Source organism: Euwallacea fornicatus, chromosome 28 (genome assembly GCF_040115645.1).
Source record: "Euwallacea fornicatus isolate EFF26 chromosome 28, ASM4011564v1, whole genome shotgun sequence".
In the NCBI taxonomy this organism is placed as follows: domain Eukaryota; kingdom Metazoa; phylum Arthropoda; class Insecta; order Coleoptera; family Curculionidae; genus Euwallacea; species Euwallacea fornicatus.
This window is the reverse complement of record NC_089568.1, coordinates 2670983-2693629: the sequence shown is the minus strand read 5'-3', so window position 1 is coordinate 2693629 and position 22647 is coordinate 2670983. Positions and strand designations below refer to the sequence as shown.

General features: G+C 36.7%; 1 protein-coding gene across 8 annotated transcripts in view; it reads right to left on the bottom strand.

Annotated features, from left to right (window-relative positions):
* The window catches only part of LOC136347449 (autism susceptibility gene 2 protein homolog), a 101450-nt gene extending 78920 nt beyond the window's left edge, over nt 1-22530 (bottom strand). For 7 of the 8 annotated variants that reach the window (XM_066297460.1, XM_066297463.1, XM_066297464.1 and 4 more), the window contains exons 1-4: nt 21999-22530; nt 11068-11184; nt 1525-1659; nt 972-1007 (exon numbers count right to left, since the gene is read on the bottom strand). In XM_066297460.1, the coding sequence (XP_066153557.1) occupies nt 972-1007; nt 1525-1659; nt 11068-11184; nt 21999-22250 (540 nt within the window). In that variant the 5' untranslated portion in view covers nt 22251-22530. The remainder of the gene's footprint in view (nt 1-971; nt 1008-1524; nt 1660-11067; nt 11185-21998) is intronic. The other variant, XM_066297466.1, reaches the window with a different exon arrangement.
* Nucleotides 22531-22647: the final 117 nt, after the last annotated feature.

Genomic DNA, 22647 nt, shown 5'->3' with positions numbered 1-22647 from the left:
AATAGATTTATTTTCAGCAAAAAATAGTTTCAGTTTGAAATTTTAGCGTTTCCGCAGGAATGAATAAAATGAATGGTAAGTAATTTTAAAAAACTTCTTTCGCATTGAAGCAAACGCTGCAGTTCAATGTCGAGAGGGGTATTAGTCTTCACAATAGTTGTTTCTGCGTGTCTTCTTCTGGGATTATTTTCAGTCTTTTTTTCAGTACAATCACTCGAATTCGGAAACTTGCTTGCAAATTTACACTTAGCAATTTTTACCTCCTCGATGTTGCTTTCTTTTCTATGTCTGAAATCTTTTGTTCCGTAAAAACATTGATAGTTCCAAAAAGTGAAGCAAAATGTAACATAATTTAATATTTCAGTATTTGAATTTAGTTAAAGGAAGCACCCTCGTGAAGGGTAATTACGTACCTGCATTAAGGTGTTCCACAGCGGCTTCGTGCAGAAATAGGTGAGTTTATTATCTATTGTTCTGTTTCCGTCCACCTATCCATTCCGCAAATTTTCATTTTTACGTAATTTTTTAAATTATATCCCACATTAACAAAACCCCATGGCAGAATTATTTACAAAGTTCTGCGTAAACGGTTAAATTTCAAACTTGAATTAGCCAGCTAGCTGGTACGTTGACGATGCAAATATTAACCTGCCAACGTTTAATTCGAAATAACTATGGGACCATTTGTTGCAGCTTGAAAGCAAACCGCCCCCGATGTTTAGGTCCTTTTGGAAAATATATAAATATGCACAAATACGTGGATTGTACTCTCGAGGGGACATTCTTTGAGTCGGTTTTTTATTCAATTGCACGCGCCCTCTAGTGGGAGTAGAACCGACGATTGAAATCTTAAATGGGAAAGTGGGTTGAGTCGCGTCTCATTTGAAAAGTCTTTCAATTACCTTTTCAAATGTACCTGTTTTTTTTTCATTATAAATACGCAATTTTGCAATATTACTATAAGTACTTACGATATATCCTTTGCCAGAGCTGCATCTACTACTTGCCTGCAAAAGAAAACGGAATGATTAATTTTCTACACGAAAACAACCTGTTCTTTGATTTCTATGTGATCGATTAATTTTCAGGTTATTCCCGTTTTTCAACCTATAATCTTTCAATAACTCTCTCACTCCATCTCACCCCCCCCCCCTCCTCTCTCTCTCTCTCTCTCTCTCTTTCCCTATACTTTCGGGCAAAATTGCAGTTTAATAAAACTTAAATCGCACAACGCTTACACAAAAGCGAATAAAGTACAATAAAAAGTTGGAAAAGTGCCCTCGAGTTTAAAACTGGCCGAGACAAAGCCCGCACAAAGTCACTATCAATATTTTAAAAAGTTCCGAGACTCCCTCGGATAGTTTAGTTATGAAAAATACATTTTAGATTCTTCGCTTTAATGGCGGATTTTAATTTGAATTCTCCCGGGGGAACGGGACGGAAAGCGGAATGGGAGGAAAGTTGCTTTGAGTTTGCCGATAAAACGGGGGATTTATTACGATTTAGATTAGTGAGTTTACTTACGTCGCTTAATCGGTCCCTGGAACTGTCGGCATCGCGTTCGCGAGGTGCCACTGACACCACCGAGGAACCCGTCAACCTCTCGGAAGCCCGACCGCTGTCGTCGCTAGTCGCTGGATCGTGAGTGGACGTCAAACCCTGAAAGTAAATGCAACGATATAAAATAAAATGAAATTCCATCATAAAATTCTTGAGCCTAATATTCTAAAAAACTCATCGAATAATGTCAATGATTCATCGTAACATGGCGAATAATACGTGCCGACAAAACCCTTCACAACGCAACTTCATGTTACTTCAAAATCTGTAGAATGAACAGATCGGTTCGGGTTAGTTCAGGTGGCTTCCAAGTCGACACCAAAATTGAGTTACCTCAAGTTATCGAAAATCTGTTATAGCAAGAAATCGTATTAGCCCAAGTTAGTTTAAAACCTATGGGACAAAATCAGATGGGCTCGGATCGTCTAAAATCTACAGGAATAAATATCGAGTTATTTCAAGTTTGAGCAGTGACAAGATCGCACTGGCAGGCAGCATACGCATCGGAAAAACTTAAGGCATCTAAGAGGCTGCAAATAAAATAAATTGCTGATAGCAAATGAGAACAGAATGTTATAAACACGCTTTTTTACATCGTTCAGGTTAAGTTGCGATTCTAGTTTTTGCCACAAACATGCCAAAAATGAGAAGTGCAGTGACTTCTAAGAGATTATGACGAAAACGTAAAAATTACGAGTGACCTGTAAAAACTGCGTTTGCTCTGATAGTTTCTGATACTCCAGTGGTGAGCCGCGATCTAACGAGGTTTAATTTGGACAAACTTGAATACAATTTTTTGTGTGACTGAGTTTGACAACGCTATCGATTCTTCATGGAAGGAAATGTCCAATTTATTCGTGTGCTCGTCACCTGCATTTATTATTTTCACAATATCACTCCATCTGTCTTTCATTGAATTTCGCTGGCGACCACCATTTTTTGCACAATTCGCCATTAAGCACCAGAGAGCAATTAAGTATTTATCAGGAAAAAATCAATCAGCCTAATACGGGACCTCTAGGCGACTTATCTGGGAAAAAATGGCTCTGGTCAGATAATTGCGCCCAATTATCCGGGGGTAATTATGATGTTGTAGTGCCGATTACTTAGGCGGTTACTTAATTACCGGCCCCGAAGATAACTGTTATGGTTTCTTGTAATGTAATTAATGCGGTTGATTGATGGAATTTGCGTGAATTCATGTCGGTGTGTCGGTCGGTTAGATCATATTCGTTCTATGGGATTGGGCAATTTATTTTTTGTTGCGCCGCTGTGGCACCCCTTTTGTTCGTAACTTCTATTACGTGCAAATATTAGAGTCGACCCACCGCCGGAGCACTTAATTAAGGAAAAAGGCGTGAATTAATAAAAAAGCAACAGCAACTAAATACCCTCGTACACGAGGCATAAAGTCTCTAATTAGAATTTTATGGTTCTTGGGCCTTAATGACAGTCTGCACCGTTTCAATAAACTAAATGCCAGAGCGCCACTAATAATACTTCATTATTTCGGACGGCATTTATAAATAATAAATGACTAAATTACGATATAATTTTCCTTTGTTTAAACGCTTATTACGTTTAATAGGTAATAGCAGTATTGATGCGGGCGAATAAATATATAAACACGGCATTGTCGGATGGTAAACATAAGCTATAATCTATAATGAAGCCTCAGTAATGTTGCCATTAGGATACGATTGGACAGAGACGGGTCGACAAAATTACCAGTGTGTGAGCAGGGCAATTTAGGCCTAATTACCCTATTTGTTTCCTATAAATTTTCCGGGAAGAATTCAATAAACAATCTCTGTTGCTATTTATTTGTGCAAGAAATATCAAGTTTTTCCCCCTTTCCTTTTTTGGCGTCCTTTTTTGCATCCCGGGACAAAACAAAGCTATTAATATTTTTCCAGCACGAGTATGTGTAAATTTCAATTTATAAGTTACCTTTGATAAAAATTGAGCCCATTATTATACGGCAAAAAAAACCATAGATACGCAGAACCAATGGCAACTGCACAAAGTTAATTTCGTTTAGTTTATGTGGACAATCCGGAGAATTCAATTCAATTTGGCATAACGAAAATTGCGGAGTCCGGCGAAAAATAAACTTGAAACAATAAATCATAAAACTGGGCTCAAATTATTTTATCGTAAATTCAGCGGGCGCAATAATTTCCGAAATGCCTCTGTTAAATATTCGATGAAAAACGTGTTTTATTAATGGATAATGCCTCTGATTGGTTTATTTTTTCGATGGTGGGCTGTTTTATGTCAAAAACGTGCGAGGCTATTTGTTTGCTTTTTCGATTTCTCAATTGCCAAACGAGAAAAAGGCATGTTTTATAAACACATACATAAATTTTAGCGCAGTAGACCGAGAGTTGTGAGCGTTTTGTCAGTGATAGAGAACGCGCGAAGTGCCGGCATTCACAGACAAATGACCGCAAACCAAATATTTTCAAAAATCAAATTGCCCCAAAGAATGCGAAAGTCCTAAAACTTTGCCGAAAATTATAAATAAAGCGGGATCAGACAATTTTCGAAATTTTCAACGCTCCGAACGAAATTTTGAAAATGTTAAACAATCGAATCGTAACGACTTTTGAAACATTCTAAGGAGAATAGCATAACTTGGTTCGATAACGTGCCAGGACTGTTCGGCTTAAAACTTTTTGAAAGAGGTCTGGTTCCAAAGCTGCAACCCAAATTACTTCGACATGTAGTGTGTTTTACTCAATAGCAAACAAATTAAGTGACAAGAAAGACAGGGAACTTTAATACATTATTTTGTTCATTCAAATCCGAAAAGGTGAAACCGAGTTATATTTAGCACGCAGTTCACGATGAGTTTGCATTATAGATGAAGGAAGGTGCCCTATTGTTTTGAGTAACTGCGTTCGAAACTCCACTTCTGTACTGCATTACGTGGAAGTTAGAGCAAAAAGAAAAATGTAAATTCGAATTTTGCCATTAGTAAGTTTCAGGAAATCAATTTTAATTAACAGGGCTTCCGTTTGGATTGAGACGAGGATTCCAACGTATTACGGCCCCGTTTTTTAATAAATAGTCTCTTTTCGACATTTTTATTTGGATCTATTGATTTTAATCACCTACTGAAGTCAAGAGAATCTATCGGTCAAGGAATATATAAAAATTATATATACTGGCGAGGATAAAATTCGGGTCACTTTAGTATTTTCGAAATTTTTACCTTCCTAACTTTCAAAAAAATAAAAAAGGACAGCCTTTATCCATTCTGAGGTTCTTTAACCTTGTTAAGGGTAAATGGTAAAAAAAAAAAAACACGATCCTGTACCCAAGTAACCGATGTATTGTACAGGTGTCCATTACCCAAGCACTGTAACATTTTGATATTGGAGGTATTTTATCAATCTTTTTTTTTTTCATGGTAGAACCATGCAGAACCGTAAACATTTTCCCAATGATCCGAAATTTCATGAAGCAATGCCGGTATGCCAGCGAAAAATATTACTTCTCTTTCAATACATTTATATTTCAAAATTTCGAAGTGACCCGAATTTTATGCTCACTAGTGTATATATATATACATATAAATAATATAATTCCGGCGATGAGTTGCGCATAATCGTAACAATAAATAATAAAATAGTTTCATAAAATCTTACGTGTTTTTGAATTCGCAACATTAAGAAATCTTGGCTTTTCTTCGACTAACTCCAAGACGGTAAAACTTTCAAAAGTCTTTACAAACTAATTTAGCCGCTACCAAATTCGCATCGAATCGCTATTAACGCCGATCACTTTAAGTTACAACCACCATCATCAGGCGGTCATAAGACCTATTATTACGATATTATTACGATAAGCAAAGACGAAATCCACTCAATCCCCGTCACATCAAACATCTCAATTTCCCGAAATCCCATCAGCCAACCGCATCAATTAAATTACTCCAAATTATTTGAGGAGGATTGTCGACGTAATTTTCGGCATTATCAGAAGGATTTCCCCACTTTCCCGGTCCTTCTAATCAGGAATCTCGAGAAAGGACGATACCGGACAATGGAACCCCTCGGGACGGACAAAGGGCGTTTGGGCGATGGAAAGTTTGAGGTTAATTAGTTACGTGCTGCGTGGGCAAATAAATTTAATTATTTGCGTTTTATTGATGTACACGAAATCAGGGAAATCGAATGCACTAATCCCCAGGAAGATTTAACGATTCGAAGCCCCCAAACATACATTGCGTGCCCTGACACTCATCCCGGGGGATTAAGAGCAATAACAAAGCCCGTGACACACGAGAGGGATCATCGTTTCAAGATATGTCGCCACACGAACGGGATGATGCCCAGATAAATTCCCTTTAGACGCCCTTCTTGTTTTTTTTTTTTGTTATTTTCTTTCAGTGATACTTAAATTTATATGTCAGGAAATGTTAGAACTATTAACGTCGCGAACACGCTCGTAATTCTCAGAATGAGGTTGAGGTCGTTATCGGAACTTATAGTTTTCACATATTAATGGCATTTTATGTCACTTTCGTTCCAAAATAATTAAGCTGGTAAGCGTCTTTCAAATTCGATCTTAAAATTTGGGAAAATAAAAAGTCAAATTTTGCGCAAAAATAAATCGCGGCGAGAGTTATATTTTTACGGCCCGTTGCTCGTGGCAACGAGCGGTAAAGTAAAAATAACATCTCGTAACGTTTTAACCGCATTTAATCAAATAACGAGTTGTAATATTTTTCTACTTGCGTGTAGAAGATTTGAAAAATAATATTTGTGCGCAAAATGTGGTATGCACCACGGACCTAAAAAATAATAACACTTTTGACAGAATAAAGGCCTTCTGCTTCGTATCAAGCTTCAAACTTTGGCCGCGGGCGCAATTTTTTCCTTCAACCCTCTACCCTTAAATATCTGTTACTGCACGTGTGTGTGTGTAAACATTTTACAACACGGTATTATTATGCCGAGAAATCATTTAAGTTTCACATTGAGTCAACTGTGACGTTTGTTGAAGAAAAGAACGTATGTCGATCGTCGTTCATATATATTTGGTCACGTGAGTCACCTAATATAATAATCTAACCTCATTTCGCGGCATGTGATCAAGCTACGTCCAACGTTCGATCTTCCATTTCTTCTTTGCAAAATCCCACAACTGACTAAATATGAAATTTAAATGAGCTCGATGTATTAAAGTTACACAGCAGTCATTAAAGTTATCGCATGTACGCAACGTTGCTTTGCGCCGTTAAATCAACTGCGTGAGATAAAGGATCAATGCGTAAGGTGAAGTATTACTTTCCGCACAAACAACAATCCGCCTGTCCACGATTCAAATCAAAGCCAAATTTAGATTTTTTCAAAAGCGTTTTTTGAGTAAAACATTATTCCGCTTTAAGCTTGGGAATAAATCAGAATTATCTGCTAGCTATTCCCTTAGTTTCGTTTTTGTTCTGTTCTGACTTGCAACAGGTAAAACATACATATAAGATCCATTTTCAATTAACTTTTTTACATTAAAAATTAAATTTCAAAGCGGACTTCTTTCATACTTTGCATGCAACACAAGACCGAATTGCCAATTGAGTTTTTCACGCTGTGAGAATTAATACATTTTAAATGCTTCTTCTAGTCGGAGTGCATAATGAGAATTCGCTAATAAATTTGTCCCCTTTTGCTTCGTCAACCTCAATTATCAAATCAAATCATATTATCAAAAAACATGTCAATATCCCCCGTCATCATAAATCCACGAAGAGGACCAATACCATGCGAGTATTTCTGGTTAAACAAGCTACCAGATGTCAAGCAATCTGATACCGACTTGTAACAGATATCTTTCAACATTTTATTACCTGCTGTTATTAATCTCCAGCACTCAGGCCATTCGGCGATTTAACGTTTTAATAGAGAGTAACAGCCGAAATACGATATAATTTTTACTGTGAGACGTTAATTAAATTAGCCTCCATTGCCGTTTTTGTTTGAAGTTCGAAGGAAACATCACAGCTCAACTTATCGTCCGATATCTAAAGAACCATGCTGGTGCTAATAGAGCTTAAAACGCAGTTAGGATAATTTTCAACTTCAACAAGGTGGAGCCCTTTCTCACTAGATTTTATCACTTAGGGAGTGGCTTAACAATAGATTTCCTGACAAATGGGTTAGGTACACCAAGTACCATAGTCTAACTAGCAAGATTACCGAATCTAACACACCTCGACTTCTGTCTTCGGGGTCGTTTGAAAACTACTATTTCTAAGGCACAGATAGTGTTGCCGTTCTAAAAACCGGAATATTACCGAGGTGAGGGTGCAAATCCAAAGAAATTTTTAGTAAAGTTCCATAAAAATTTTAAAATAAACTTAATCATTGTCTCATCGATATAAATATTGTCAAATGATTTGCGATTTTAGGCAATGATTCATCTTAAATTTACCATAAACAAAGCTGGATCTTCTTTACTCAAATTCACCTATATTTATCAAATTGATTGTAATGTACTACCAACGCCTTAACACAAAATTAAATTTATCGCTAATTCAACATTTAGCTGCCGCGGATATTCATAACACGTAAGTATTAAAATCCACATTAAATTCTTAAATCGAGATAAAGTTACGTCAATTTCAATTAAATCTCATTTAATTAAATTCACTTCTGTTGAATTCGTTGACTTGCGGGATGAAATCATTTTCAAACAGTTTAAGATTCAGCTTATTGAAAGTAAATTTAAGATACTGAATGCAAATTTTCATATTTTTATCGTTACTAATTATTTTATTTAAATAAATTCATTTTCAGGTTTTCGTGATTAAAAAAATTTACAAACGACCGCAATGGGGTCATAGAATCAAATTTTTTATGGGCGAATTTTATCCAATGACGGTGGAGGCTGCGGCAATGTTGCCAAATTTAAGCGCCCTCTAATAGATTCCACAACTTTCTTAATTGAAATATGACAAGTAGAACATGCCAAACCGTTAAGAAGCTAAAAATCGTTAATAAGCGAAAAATTAAAATTTTTCTTTTATTGACGTCACCAATATCGTGTATCATTTCAGCTACTAGAAAGTCGCATAAATTTGGTAAACCTACCGGAAATTTGATCGTTTGCACTTCTACTTGAGCCGTTCCTGGGCATTCTGCCGTTCTGCTACGTTTGAGGCATCATAAAATAGTGACAGTATATATGTAAATATACAAATACATTCAATTATATGCGTTTTCTCTTGAATGGAAAAAAAAGACAATTGCATAACGTTACCGTAAAAATTATAGAGTAACTCAACTAAAACTCTCTACTGCTCGACACCGGGTGTGCGTGCCAAGTAGGCAGCCTATAAATTCCCAGACTTTATTATTTGGACGTATCGCCATTTATTTACCGCTTCATTTTTTCACTCGACTCAATTAACATAAAAGCCTTGTTGGGGATAATCGTCAAAACGTAAAGATAGCGATCTGAACGGCCCGCTTAACGACACGAAAGCCAAAATGGCCGCCGCCACTGAAAAGAGAAGATCGTCGCTGATGAGATGGCGATCTTGACAATGCGATTATTCACTATTATTAATGGCGTTGCTACGAATTTGAGTGATAATTCAAGTTGTATCAATGTCAATTTTGACAATTTTAATGATTATACGCGCCATTTTGGATTTCGGTTTGTGTCAAATTGAACCTCGTGACACATTATACATTAATGGTCTTTTCAAAACAATCCACTCCGTAAAATAACTAAAAGATGAGGGCGAAAATTAATTACCTACATACAAACAACTAAAACAGATGCCATTTTCATAACAAAACAACATTGTTCTCGATAATACACATTCGAACCGGTAATTTTGCGCACAATACGCCTTTGTTTGTCTGCTCCGACATGTGCCTTCGAAGTCTCAAGTGGTTCGGGTAGCTGTTTAACAACAAGAAGCCATGTGGCGAAACAGGTGTTTTTTCAATGCTCGGTGACTATAATTTGACATGATAATGTCAACACCTTGTATTATTTTGCTTCGCTATCTACCGTACGTTAATGGGACGATTAGGTGAGCTTGTTGCTTGATGGCTTTAGAACATCTGCGTATTGAGTGCTGCTGATCTATTAAGTCGGTAACTATGCGATAATTATATGGATATCGGTATCGTGTTAATGGAATGGAATGCGTTTTTCGAGTTAGTCAAGGCCTTTGACATTGTGGGAAAAAATTCTTATTAGTATTGATATATTTGCTTCGTTCGAGCGTTGCTTTTAAGAACGGAAGGGGGGTCCATCGTGGGGAGCTTGAAAGCGGCACTAGACACTGACTTGATTACATGGGAGAAAAATTATTAATTGATGGGGGTGGCTTCATGGTGTAAACGGACCTACAGGAAAATGTTGGGTTTCTAGTTATTTAGAAAAAAAACTAAATGTTCAAGTTCATTTTTTATTTTTTCTCTGAGCTATGGTAAGAGGTAGGTAGAAACTAAAATTACTTTTCCATTGATTTTTTTATAAGCTGCGACAGAGTATCGGTTTCATTCTATTACATTGCGTTTGTCAAGAATGACGCTCCCACTATTTGCTAAGTGCGGCCCTGCCAAGTTGTTTTGTCTGTTTTAAGACTGCTTTTTATTATAAATTTATTTATCATTCGTGGATATCACATTTGGTAATTTACGCAATTTTTTTGTTTTCGTTTATCGTTACTTTTTTATTATTTTACGTACGTGTCTATTACCTAATTATGTATACCTGTTTCTTTAATAAAAATAATATTAAAAATTATTAAAGACCGAACATTGCATAAGTTACTATGTGTGGTGGTGTCTCAATAAATTTCTAACAAAAAGTAGTCCAAAAACGAACGAAAAACTTGCTAGGGCCGTATTTAGGAAAAAAGGTTGATGATTCTTTCCAAGTGAAATGTCATAGTATGAAACCAAGGTTGTCACGCCGAATAAAAATTGCAATGAAAAAGATGTTCTCCATTGTTTTCAAAAAATCCAAAAATATCTTTGAAGATGCGTTTGCATCGCAAAACTATTCCCTTGATTTCCACATTTTTCTCCCATTTAACCAAGTCTATATCTATTACTAGGCATTCTCATCTTAGACACACTATATGTACGTTAATTGCTGTTTGAATTACAGAATTTTTGGAATATTATAAAAGCCTAACCTGAGCTCATTCGCATGACAGCCATTTGCACGTATTACCAAAATGCAAAAAACTTCGATAAAAAATTAAGATTGTTTTGTAACTTAAGGAAAAAAACATTATCGGCTTTCAGATCAAAATACTCAATGGTAATTATATAAAAAAAATTAAGTCTATGAAAGGCTGTCAATATATGTGATTGTTTGTCCGGAATCGACGTAATTCTATACCAGAAAAAAATTATTATTAAGCGGCTCGGTTTTTGCTATTTGAACAAACAATTTTAAGGACAATAGGAGGAGTTAAACTTACCGCACCTGTGTTTTAAAAATAACGTTATAACTCAAGGATGCAATACTCACGTTATGGTTATTATGTACCAAAATATGATTGGTAATGTGGGCTTTAGGCTCGATCTTGGGCCTCTCGATTTCCGTAAGCCGCTTGATGGCATCCTTTGAGGCGATCTTCACTACCAACTGTAACAAAATCATGAAGATTAGGTAACAAACACCCAACAGACCAGACAAAAGAAATTATGATGAGCGGCGCTTTAATTTTATGGTAGTATCTGACCACCCAACGATGGTCTGAATCTATATAAATCCTTGAGCTTTTTTATGGGTATGGGTATAATGGGACGCGTGCTGACATATTATGATGGAAAGCCGTTTTTTAGGACGTTTTGAGTGGAGCTCGGAAAGCGACTCGCTTTTTCAATATTAATGGAAAAAACTCTGTACTGATAAGGTAAAATCCATATTACTCCGAAAAAGTAAATCAGAGTCAAAACCTTTTTTATTCATTGCTACCCCACTTCCATTTATTCCATAGGGTAATTTAGTTCGCCCCAAACCCTGAGGTACTCAATTATCGGAATTCCAAAAATGTCAGGCAGCTTCCAACAACCAATAACGGATGACGCCATTTATGACAAAAAAAATACAAATTACTGAGCCTTTTATTACCACTAATATCTCTAAAAAAATCAGAACAACTTTGAGATGAAAAAGTTCTGAGAAGTGGGGAAAAACTATTATTGAGGACTATTTTGACAGATATTTTTTAACTTGGTTTTTCAGATTTCAGAAAGAGACAATTCGAAGAATATAAACTGTCGGTCTGTCCAAACACAGGGCAATAAGACAAGAATGGAATAAAATATTTATGACTTGACTTATGATATCTGACAGATGACAGATAGCGACATCAACCACCGACAAAAGAAACGGTTTCGACTTCCGAATGATCGACAACTGAGGTCGCCGTTACAATTTAATATCGTGAAACTTTACTGCCCAAGTTAAAAAAAATGACAACATGCTGAATATTGCATTCCTCCTAGAAGAACTTGAGTGTAACAGCGGACAGATATTAGGCGTTACTCATATTCCTCTTATGAATTGAAGATTTTCAAAAATTTCACACACTTTCGTGCAAGGATATTTGTTCATGTCCTTGTGACTTTCCTGCTATCCATCTCCAATCTTATCTTTAACGAACTTGAGTTACAAGTGACAGTTTTTTGACAGTTCGGCGAGCTATCAAAGAAGCAATGAAATTACGTAAAGTGTCAATGAAAATTAAAATATTGTCAAATTCGGTAAACTGTATAAATTACTGATGGTTGGTTATGGTAAACCTAAAAAATTATCTCATTCGGCATAAGCAGGAATCAAAACTATATAATTTTCTATTGCGGTTCCAATATTCTTTGTTTTAAGAACTCGAAATTTGAGTCAACAATATTGGTGACAGTGGAGTGACTCCGGACTATCATTATCTTTATAGATTCGATGGGTTCCCACTTCTCGGAAAATTTAAATTACATATTTCTCTGTCACTTTAAGGCTCAAAACCACTTTTTCTCTCTGACAGATTTCACCGCCGATTAGCCCCCCTAGATGCGAACAATTACCAGTCTTAAAGCATCTCGGCTCGATTCAATTTTCCCACAGCAGCCGCCCAACCGTGGGCGGCCCATTTTTCAAAAAATCCTCGACATCATTTTTCAATTTGGCGACGATGCGTTATTGTTTGCTGTCGTCGCGGCGCACTCATTCCATTTTTCTTCGCGTCGCCCAGTGTCGCGTCATTCTGATTACCAATAACGATGTAAATAAACCTTCAAATTAGGGCCCTTTTATTTTGACGTTTAAGGCGGGAACGATCAATCATCGGTCACATGGGGGACCGGAAGAGTAATTATTGATGTGGGGAAAGTTTGGTGGTCTAACCTCCAATTTTTTGAAACGAATCAATTTAGGGGGCTGAGGTATTTATTTCATATTACTCAAGGGTCAAAGATTGTCTGCAGGTCAAAGTAAGATCATTAAGGCCAAATTTATTTGAAAAAAAATTGTCACTCACGGAAGACGTATAGATACATAGATGGCTTTAAAAAGAAATTTTAAACTCAATTACGGAGGAAAATTCAATTAGGTTTGAGCCTCAAATAGAGTTGAATGGATAGGTAACTTTGAATACGAGTTTGAGTCTTAAATATTGTACGACAAATTTTCAAAATAATATTATTATACACTGAAATTTTTTAATCAAATTTCATCATCAGTAAAAAAACACATAACGGTCACACACACTCTTTGAAATAACCACCCCTAAAACACGAGTGAATATTTGATTCCCAACTAAAGTAAAGACAAATATAAACAACCAGCGACCGTTCGGCGGTCCGTTTGGGGTCAACGCTATTTATATTTCTGTCGTTCCATATACCTACCGACGAGAAAGGGTTGAAAACCCCTTTAATGGCGTCGACGATATTGTAAAGGGATCAGTGGGGCATTGCGCGAAATGTCCGAGATTACCTCGGGAGCGAATTGATAGGTTTTTGCTTAATTCTGTAGAACTGCATTAATTGTATGTTTGAGAATCATTGGAAGACAATGGCGTACTTTTTTCTTCAGAAGAAATGACTGACGGCGGTACTTGACACGTTTCGCTAATGGTTAATAAGCTGATCAATCAAGTAATCAATTGACTAATAACAGGTTGTTAAGCGTAACTGGGGACTTGATGGGGGATCCCTCATGCGTTATCATCTCGACGACAAAACAAATATGAACCTTTTACGTTTCGGTTGACGAACCACTCATGATTACACTTGATTGATATGCACATACGAAACCCTTTTTAACCGCTTGATTTATTAAAATAGCGCCCATCCGGGAGCCCTTTTGTTTGCCTAAAGATTAAAATTAATCGGCCGTATATAGTGTGATCGGGACAGATTTTTCTTTTTGGGGGGGAGGGGGCACAAACCACAACGAGCAGCACTTTTGGTGGGACGGACGTTCGATGGGACGCGAGATAAATTGGTTTTATCTTCCAAAACGAGTAGACGGCAACGTTTTAGATGAAGACTCATCAAAAAGGTGCAATCTTGAAAATGCGGCAACGGTTCTCGAATGCAGTTTCGAGACACTCCATCATTCCATTCTTAAAACAAAGAGATGGGACGATGTTATTTCCGATTTCCGAAGTTTGGAAACACGAATCTCACTTGCGGTTTACGTGATGTCACCAGCGGTCACTTTAATTCCAAAAACAAAATGATCGTGCCACGTTGTCGTAGCTAGCAAAGAGACGTTGAAGGTCCTGATCTAAAAATATGCGAATTTTTTTTAACTCTAACTAACCAACTGAATTATTGCACTTCCACTCGACATTTCATACAATCAAAAATTCGCGTTGGGCGATTGGATTAGGCCCGGCTTGGAATGACGTAGAAGGAGAACTACGCGATTCGTCTGCTATTTTTCAACCGCACGTAGCAGACAAGGAAGGCCATACGAGAGTTGCGATTTCCACATTGTGGAAGAAAGACACACTGGCGGTAATTACAAATTTTGATGGACAAAATCAATTTCATTTCTAACATTAATAAGTTATCGCTTAAATATCTTCGGGGAGATTGAAACGGAGCGAAGAGTAAATTTCTCGGAATTATCGACGTTTTCAATGTGTTTCCGGGGGTTCTCGTAGCTTTCAAGCCTCAAAAAAAAAAAAAAAAAAAAAAAAATCTATATCGATGTGCAATTCGAAAGGCTCCCACACCGAAATGTTGCAGAACTTTTTTTGAGGGTTTTTGTTAACGTTTTGAAAAATAAACAACGTTCGAAATAAAGGCCTTGAACTTATTCGAACGGAATCTCTTCTCCTAAAAAGCGTGCAAAGCAAAAAAAACTATTTTCTCTCGCTGTAACAAAAAAATCCCTTGTGTTTATTTTGTTTCGAATCCGTTGACACAGAATAGGTGATAGGTTTCACGTAATTTAACAGGATTTTGAATCCAGGATTTTTATGCACAAAGTTCTTGACGTAACATCATTCAAGACTGAATCAGTTTTACATCTTTTTAAACGAAGCGAATGGATAACTAACCAAACAGGCCGCTGTTGCTTGCTGCTTCGTTTAGTAATAAAATATCGCATATCCTGCTACATCCACAGAGGCCAAAGTTGCAATTTTGAGCGCTCATGTTTCTGTAGTCAATTTAAACTTTTTGAATAAAACAGTTTACAAATCCCGAGTTTGCTTGTCAGATTACGAGGACACGGTGATATTAACGGCTGAACTAGCGGCTACACAGAATGGGAATCAGACTACTCAGTCGACTGAATTAATGTCGTTTCGCTTCTATGAATTATAACGTCTATAAATCCGACCGCTTAGCTGGCTCGAAGGACCATTGTATGTTACAAGGTTGCATTTAATAACGGCGCAATAACGTTGGAGTAAAGCTGATGAGTGATTAAATTTGGACTAATTAAGTGGCCTAATCCAGGTAAACTGGAGACTAGTGCCTCCCCTTTTCACCAGTAAGACTGAATGTTTACGGGCCAATAAACGGCTAATCCGGGGGAATTGGTTTTCATTAAGACGCGCAAAACCGTTTTCGTAGCGCCGATCGATTTCGCTGAGCTTCAGCTTAATAAAGTGAACAGATTTGGCAAATAATCTTCCGAAAGTCATTTCGGTTTAGTGTCCTATAAACGTCGTAGAAATCCAGTGCTGATGCGGAAAAAACTCCGAACCGGCTTGTAAATACTTAACCCATTCCCGAGCGGGTAAAAAACAAACTCCTTCCTAGTTAACCCGACTTTCCTCCCCACCGAAGGGCATTATCTCCGGTTTAATCTCAGCTTTCTCCTCGCCGGGGAAAAACTTTAATTTTCTTTTCGCCGTGGAAAATGTTGGCGAAGCTTTTTCGATGCAAATTGATGCTGATCAATATTCATTCGAGGTTGTAGCTGTGAGATTATTAAAAAATGTGAAAGCAGATCCCAGTAACGGGGAGATAGAGAGGGGCAGATGGAGAGAGAACTTTTAATGCCTAATTAAATCTTTGGGGCAGAAGTCCGTAGTGACAGACGCGTCCTGTATTTTGCTTAATATCTGTTAACACCATTAAGCCCAACACTCCCATGAAAGGAAAATTGAATGAACAAACTTTGACACACCATAAGAAAGTCATTAAAAAATCGTTGAAAAAAATACCAGAGTGTGCTTATTAAATTGCTACTTAAACTTCAAGGCTTTTAATTTTTTCTGGGGCATTAATTGGACCTGAAGTAGTTAACTACATAGCAATTTGAGATATTAGCGAGTTTACGACTTTTCTACTATACAGGGTGATTCGAAAGTGACTGCATCTATTTTAAGATACTACTTTCGAGGTCAAAGCGAGACTGCTCCTCTCCATAAACCTGTGTCCTAAAACGCACCCCTCGCAGCGGAAGCTATCGAAGGTTGGATGGAAAAAAATCGATTGTGTCAAATTGTGACCACAGTTTTCGATCAAATTTCATGCAAATTTCGAATTCCTCGTTTTTCCAACCCTCTAATTCACTTTTTGCTTCGAAAATTATGTAAAATTAATTTCAGAAGGAAATAAGCAAAAATTTCAAGAGTCGCAGCCGTCAGATAAGATTTGATAAGACTATCCTTCCATTCAACAACAGTTTTCTTGCAAACTGTTAGTTGCATTAAAAAAAACACACACAAAGCAACAAAATTATAGATTTTTTTATGACCAATTAAATGATGATAGTTAAATTTAGAGTTTCTCGCCGGAAACATAAAATGAGGGCTATGCAAAGTGTAGATCCCCTTTAACCCGTTCGAAATTAAATTTGCATAATTTTTGAAGCAAAAAATGAATAGAGCACCTAAAAAACGAGGGCTTGCAAAATGTCATAAAATTTGATAGGTAACTGTGGCCATAATTTCACATAATCAGTTTTTTTCGCCCAACTTTCGATGGCTGCAGCTCCATTCAGAATACAGGTGTTGAGAAAGATAGTCGTAGTTTGACCTCAAAAACGCTCTTCTAAAATGTTTGCACTTAATTTTGAATCACCCTGTATAAGTATTGCTGTGTACATAAAATTAATTACTTTTTAATTCTCATTGAAAAAAATAATAAAATGCCTGTAATATTTTTTTATGCGTGAGTAAACACGATAAATAACATTAAAATAGTATATTGAGGAAATTATTGATGCCATATTTCCTGAGAATCAGAAACAGGAAAACATTAATCAATTGATGAATATTGATAAATCGGCTTTGAATTTTTAAGAAATTCATAGGGGTACTGCTCCAGTAACATTTCTAAACTTCTTTGAACTTGTTAATTTTGAAAAAAAGAACTACGGTGAACCGTTAATTTGAAAATTTTTGGAATATATTGAAAAAATGTACACACCAGGAAAAAAATTAAGGAAATAAAAATCAGCAACTAAATTGGGGTCATAAACCTTTTGCGAAACGTATTATCTCGATGTGTCTTTTGTGAGTCCGAAAAGTCTTCCACAGCAGCTATAAAACTTTGAATGAGATTGATAGAATGTTATCTACAGAATGACCCAAAAAAGGTCCATAAAAATGTAATAGGTATTTACGTGTAGAGGTTTAAACAAAAGATTTTGACCGCGGTCGAAATTTGAGGCCGATGCCACTCCCTGTAAAAAATTCGAATTTATTTAAATAATTTTGCGAACAAAAATGGGGAGGGGGGGCTTTTGGAGTTGCAATTTGTCTGAAAACAACGTATGGTAGGTAAGGAAAGATTTTTTTAATATCTTGTCCAGTATGTTTAAGTGTTGAGTTGTCACAATTGAGATGTCAGTTAGAGTTAGTTAATACATAGATTTGTGTTTCCTCTCCATGTCACAAAAATTGTTTCAATGGATTTTTATTATCTTTAATATATCCATCGTTAATTTATCAATTTGTCATTCTGTATATGTAAAGAACAGTGAAAAAAATTATGATTGAGTTTTAAGTGTAGGAACGGTTAGTGTTCCAAAAAAGAGAATGAATATTAACCCTGCGAGCTGAAGCCTTAGTTTGGACCGTCTGCTAGTAAAATAAAGTCGAGCCTCTAGTGCACTCGCACAGAGAGGCACCCAAAACGGCCTTGACTCAGTTTTTTGAGTTATGGTCAAAATACCCATATTGAATGTTGTAACTGACAGTATCAAACTTCCAACAAGAATATTTGTAATTGGGAGAAGTAACAGATTCAACCTTCAAATCAATTCTCTGACATAAGCCGTTTACACGATTTACTAAAAACAAGTTTGCCGCGATTTATTACGAATATGTAATTTTTTTTACTCATTCCTTGATCAGCTCATTTAACAATGGCTCCCAAAAAATAAAAATAAAATGACATACAAATTAAAATTTACAAAATTTGTATGGAATGTCACTGTGTAAAATATGTGACACTTCGAAAATTCCTCATCTGAATCGCTGAGGAATAGACATGATTGAACCGACAAAATTTTCAAAGTGTTCCACATATTTTACATATTCACATTCCATACACTTCGGTTCTGTCGTTTTTATAACAATTTTTTCCTCAATTCTGAAAACGATAACAGATTTCTCACCAAAACGTTAAAATGTTTTAAAAACCGTTCGAATGTCTCGGTCTTGTCTTCGTAAGACGTTGCAGAGGTCGAACTTTTACGAACTTAAATTCAGGCATATTATGTTTAGCCAGGATTATATACATACATATATGAGGCTTGTGGTTTCTTTTTTCTACGTGGGCCAATTCGGCCATCTTTTCGAAACAATCTCCAGAATTTATGCTCTTTGTGAGTTCAAATGGTATTATAACGAAGAGTTTAATGGGCCCTTATTTTACACAAAAAAAAAAAAAAACATTAATTGATATTTCGACAATCGCTAGAGATAGATGTGGGAATCATCAAGCAGAAATGGTCAAAGAGGAGTAGCGAAACTAAAAATGAAATAATATACACGGTGTCTCATTTAATATATCGGATTTGTTCCTAATTCTTTGCATAACGGACAACGTCGCGGTGCTGAAAACGTTTTAGACGAATGCTGCAAGACCGATTACCTTATTTGCAAGTTTTCAGAAAGATCATATGTCCTGTTTTCCATAAACGTCTATCCTACCATCGACCGTGAATCAAGCTGTATAATTTATGGTGTTTTAGTCGAGGTTTTAGCTTAAACCACAATTAGTAGATACCGTTACTCATGTCTAAAATGTTGAAACTTTGATTCTTGACGTTATGTAAACCGCTACACTACCTCCCCTGTCTCTTCGGCAATAAAGCGAGTAACTTTTGATTCCAAGTAAGTTTGATGGCATTTCAGATGTCAAACAAGTTTCTGATATTGCAACTTTGTCACACTGCAAATTTTCAATAAAGCATCTTACATTTGGAAACTAGTTAAGTGTAGACCACGGATTTATGTGGGTAACCTGTGTAGGCAGAGCAGAAGATATTATTACTATTATCCATTTCCTCTACTCCCTCTTCATATTCTTAGTTCTATGATTTTCGCCTATAAAAATATTTCTAGCGTACGTTTATAACGTTGATAGCATACACCTGGTGGTCAGAAATTTGCCCCATACGGCAAAACGTGCAACGTTGGGTCGACCACCATAAAATTCTTATATTGAATTTCATTCTTTTTTACATGGCATTTTTTATTTTAATTGATCTCCATACTTAATATATTGCGTAATCGTTTTCTTAACCGTAGCTAAAAACGACCTATTTTCTTAGTTCGGACTAGGTAGATAGGTTCAAAATAGCTATATTTATTTATGCAGGTTTTTTTATGTCTTTTTTCTTTTTACCAATGCTTTTCATCACTTCTGGGACCTTCCACTTCATTGCTTAATGTGTTTTTCTCCTTGATATTCATTTGCTAGTCTGTGCCATGATAAATTTCACTTCCAGTATTTTTTTTTTTTATGAGAATTGAGAATTTTCTGTAATTTCATTGGCCACTACCACCATTTTGTTTCGGAGCAAAAATTAAGTATACATCATTAAGTAACGTTTGTAACTACAGTAATAGACGACAGGCACTTAGGTGTAAAAAATTCTGCTTTGAATGTAACTTTTGCAACGAAAATTTTAGATTTACATATATTCCATCAACCTGGGTTAAATAAAAAAGCTCATGCACTTGGACTTTTTCATCAATACACTCTTGCATTTTTTGCATCCTAATCGATATTGATCGTTTTTACAACAATCAGTCCCATTTATTTACACGTGTTTCATTAGTTATAACTTCTCTGGTTTGTATATAAAATGACAATAATCATGAAGAGATATATTAAGACTTTCCATTTCAATGTGTTCTTCGACATCGTGGTTCCAGTCGTCTCGACTTCCTGTTTAAAATTCCCGACAGCAGCGTAGACTTCAACATTATGCCGTTTTACTTTTGGCTAGTGGTTCTATATGCATGAAAATATTGGCCAGATATAATGCAAGTAACACTATTTTTTGCCATGATAACAATCGTTTTTGTGTGCAGCGGTGAATCCGTCGCTTCCACACATAGTCATCTTGGCTGCACACCAAGTTGAGATAACACAATGTTATACACAAAAAATACAATTTGTGATCCACTTAATACCAGGAAATTTTCCAACATTTTTACCAATATCTACATGAAATTACATAATCAAAAACGCACTTCAAGTCCACCTAAGAGACCACCTTAGTCTACATTTAAGAAACGATATCAACGGGGAAAATGCCATCCTAAGGGCCATTTATATAGGCTCTCTGTGAATTCAGTTTAATGTTAACTTGAGGATGAACCATAAAATTCCCATATGAAATATGTATTTTATTGTTCCAAGCATATTAATAGGGTTATGCCTCTTACTATCAACTACCAACTATTAGTACAGTTATAAACTTGAATTTACCTTCAAATTCCGTTTCGTAATCAAATTCATTATACAACTTTTAACAATAGCAAGAACTTTTTGAACAATCCCCAAGTGACAATTACCGATTTCTTGAGGGCTTTCTTGTCAATAATATATTTCACATGGGAAATTTGAAGGTCTAGATTATTTTAAATTTAAGCAGAAGTAAAAGGAGTGGGGGTGCCAACGAATTTTTGCAAATTATATTCCTCAAAATACCATCCACCTGCTAAGATAATCAAATTCCAACCGAAATTCCGGGCCAAAATCTACGTACTTAACGAGGCACTTAATAAAACAAAAGTACGCAAAATTGAAATCGCAATTATAGAGGTTCTATAGATGATTAAAACAAGGTGAACCCATTAATGATGAGCTGTCTGATGTTAACACTCAAGGACTATTTTGGTTTTTCACAACCTCATTTAAATCCAAACTCAAAACAAGCCCACATGTACGGATTTATGGAGTGATGTGCCCAGACTATAAACAAACCAGGAGACGAACCTTGATGTCACTGTTAAAAGCATATAAATGTACTGGTTTATTTGTTCAATCCAAATGGAAACAAGTTTATAATAAAGAACCAGCATTAAACCCCAGAAGTGACTTAATTTGGCCTGGTGGGGCAAAGTCTAGGAGGGTAATAATTTGTGCTTATGCAAACTGGGAGAGAAACACAGTAAAAAGGATTTTACCTACACAATAAATCTGGTACTTTCACTGTCAATAAATGATGACAAAAATCAGCTGGGTTATTGAAGTCTTTGAGGAGAAAATTGTCCATATGACAGAAGTGGGTACCTACGTGACAAGAGAGACATGGGACGTCCCTTGCTTAAAACAAAGGACTATTAAGACAACATCTGCTTTTTCCTTATAGAAACCACCTCTTTGAGGCTGGTATGTTAATGAATGGGGGTTAGTGGGTTTTTGCAAACGGCTAATATAAAATTCAGTGGTTTGCCGTCGGAAGTATGGTTTCTGTCAGGCTGCAAGTACATTATGCAAATTTGGCCAATAACCTCTAGAAAAACTTACCTCCAGGTCCTCATATGTCCTAAACTGCAATATGGAGAAGCCCTCGACGACGTCCTCCTCGCAGAGCGGCTCTTTGAGGAGGTCTTTCTGCTTTTTTCTCCGGTTGGGGGGTCGTGGGGGTTTCTTGGGGATGACATCCTCTGTCTCACTTTCATCGGCGTTAGCCTTATTAGCATGCGTTTCTTTCAATTCCTGCTGCATACGCTGAGCGCGTTTTCGCCTTCTATTCCTTTGCTTTACCTCTATTTCCATGGCTATTCTATAAAGGCACTCGCTCTACGGCGAACCATCCTTGTTGCCATGTCAAAGGAGGCTTTCGATTCTACGGCTATGGCGGAACTTTAGCCGGGATTACAGCTGTCTCCATTAGCCCTTTGGCACTCGGAACATTGCACGGATGCGGTACCACCCCGCAGCACACCCAACATACACCAAAATTTACGAAAAAAACGCGGAAAACCCGAAAATAAACAATATTTACAACAACGGCACGGCCACAGTCGATACCGTAAAATGTCGCGTTACCGAAGCGCCTCCTAGCGGGAGATATGCGAGTCGGGCGACGTTGGCGCTGTTGCCGCTCTGGTTATTTCGCCAACGGATGGCCGTTTCCCGCTTCCCACCCCGCTAAGGACGGCTGGCTAGGCGA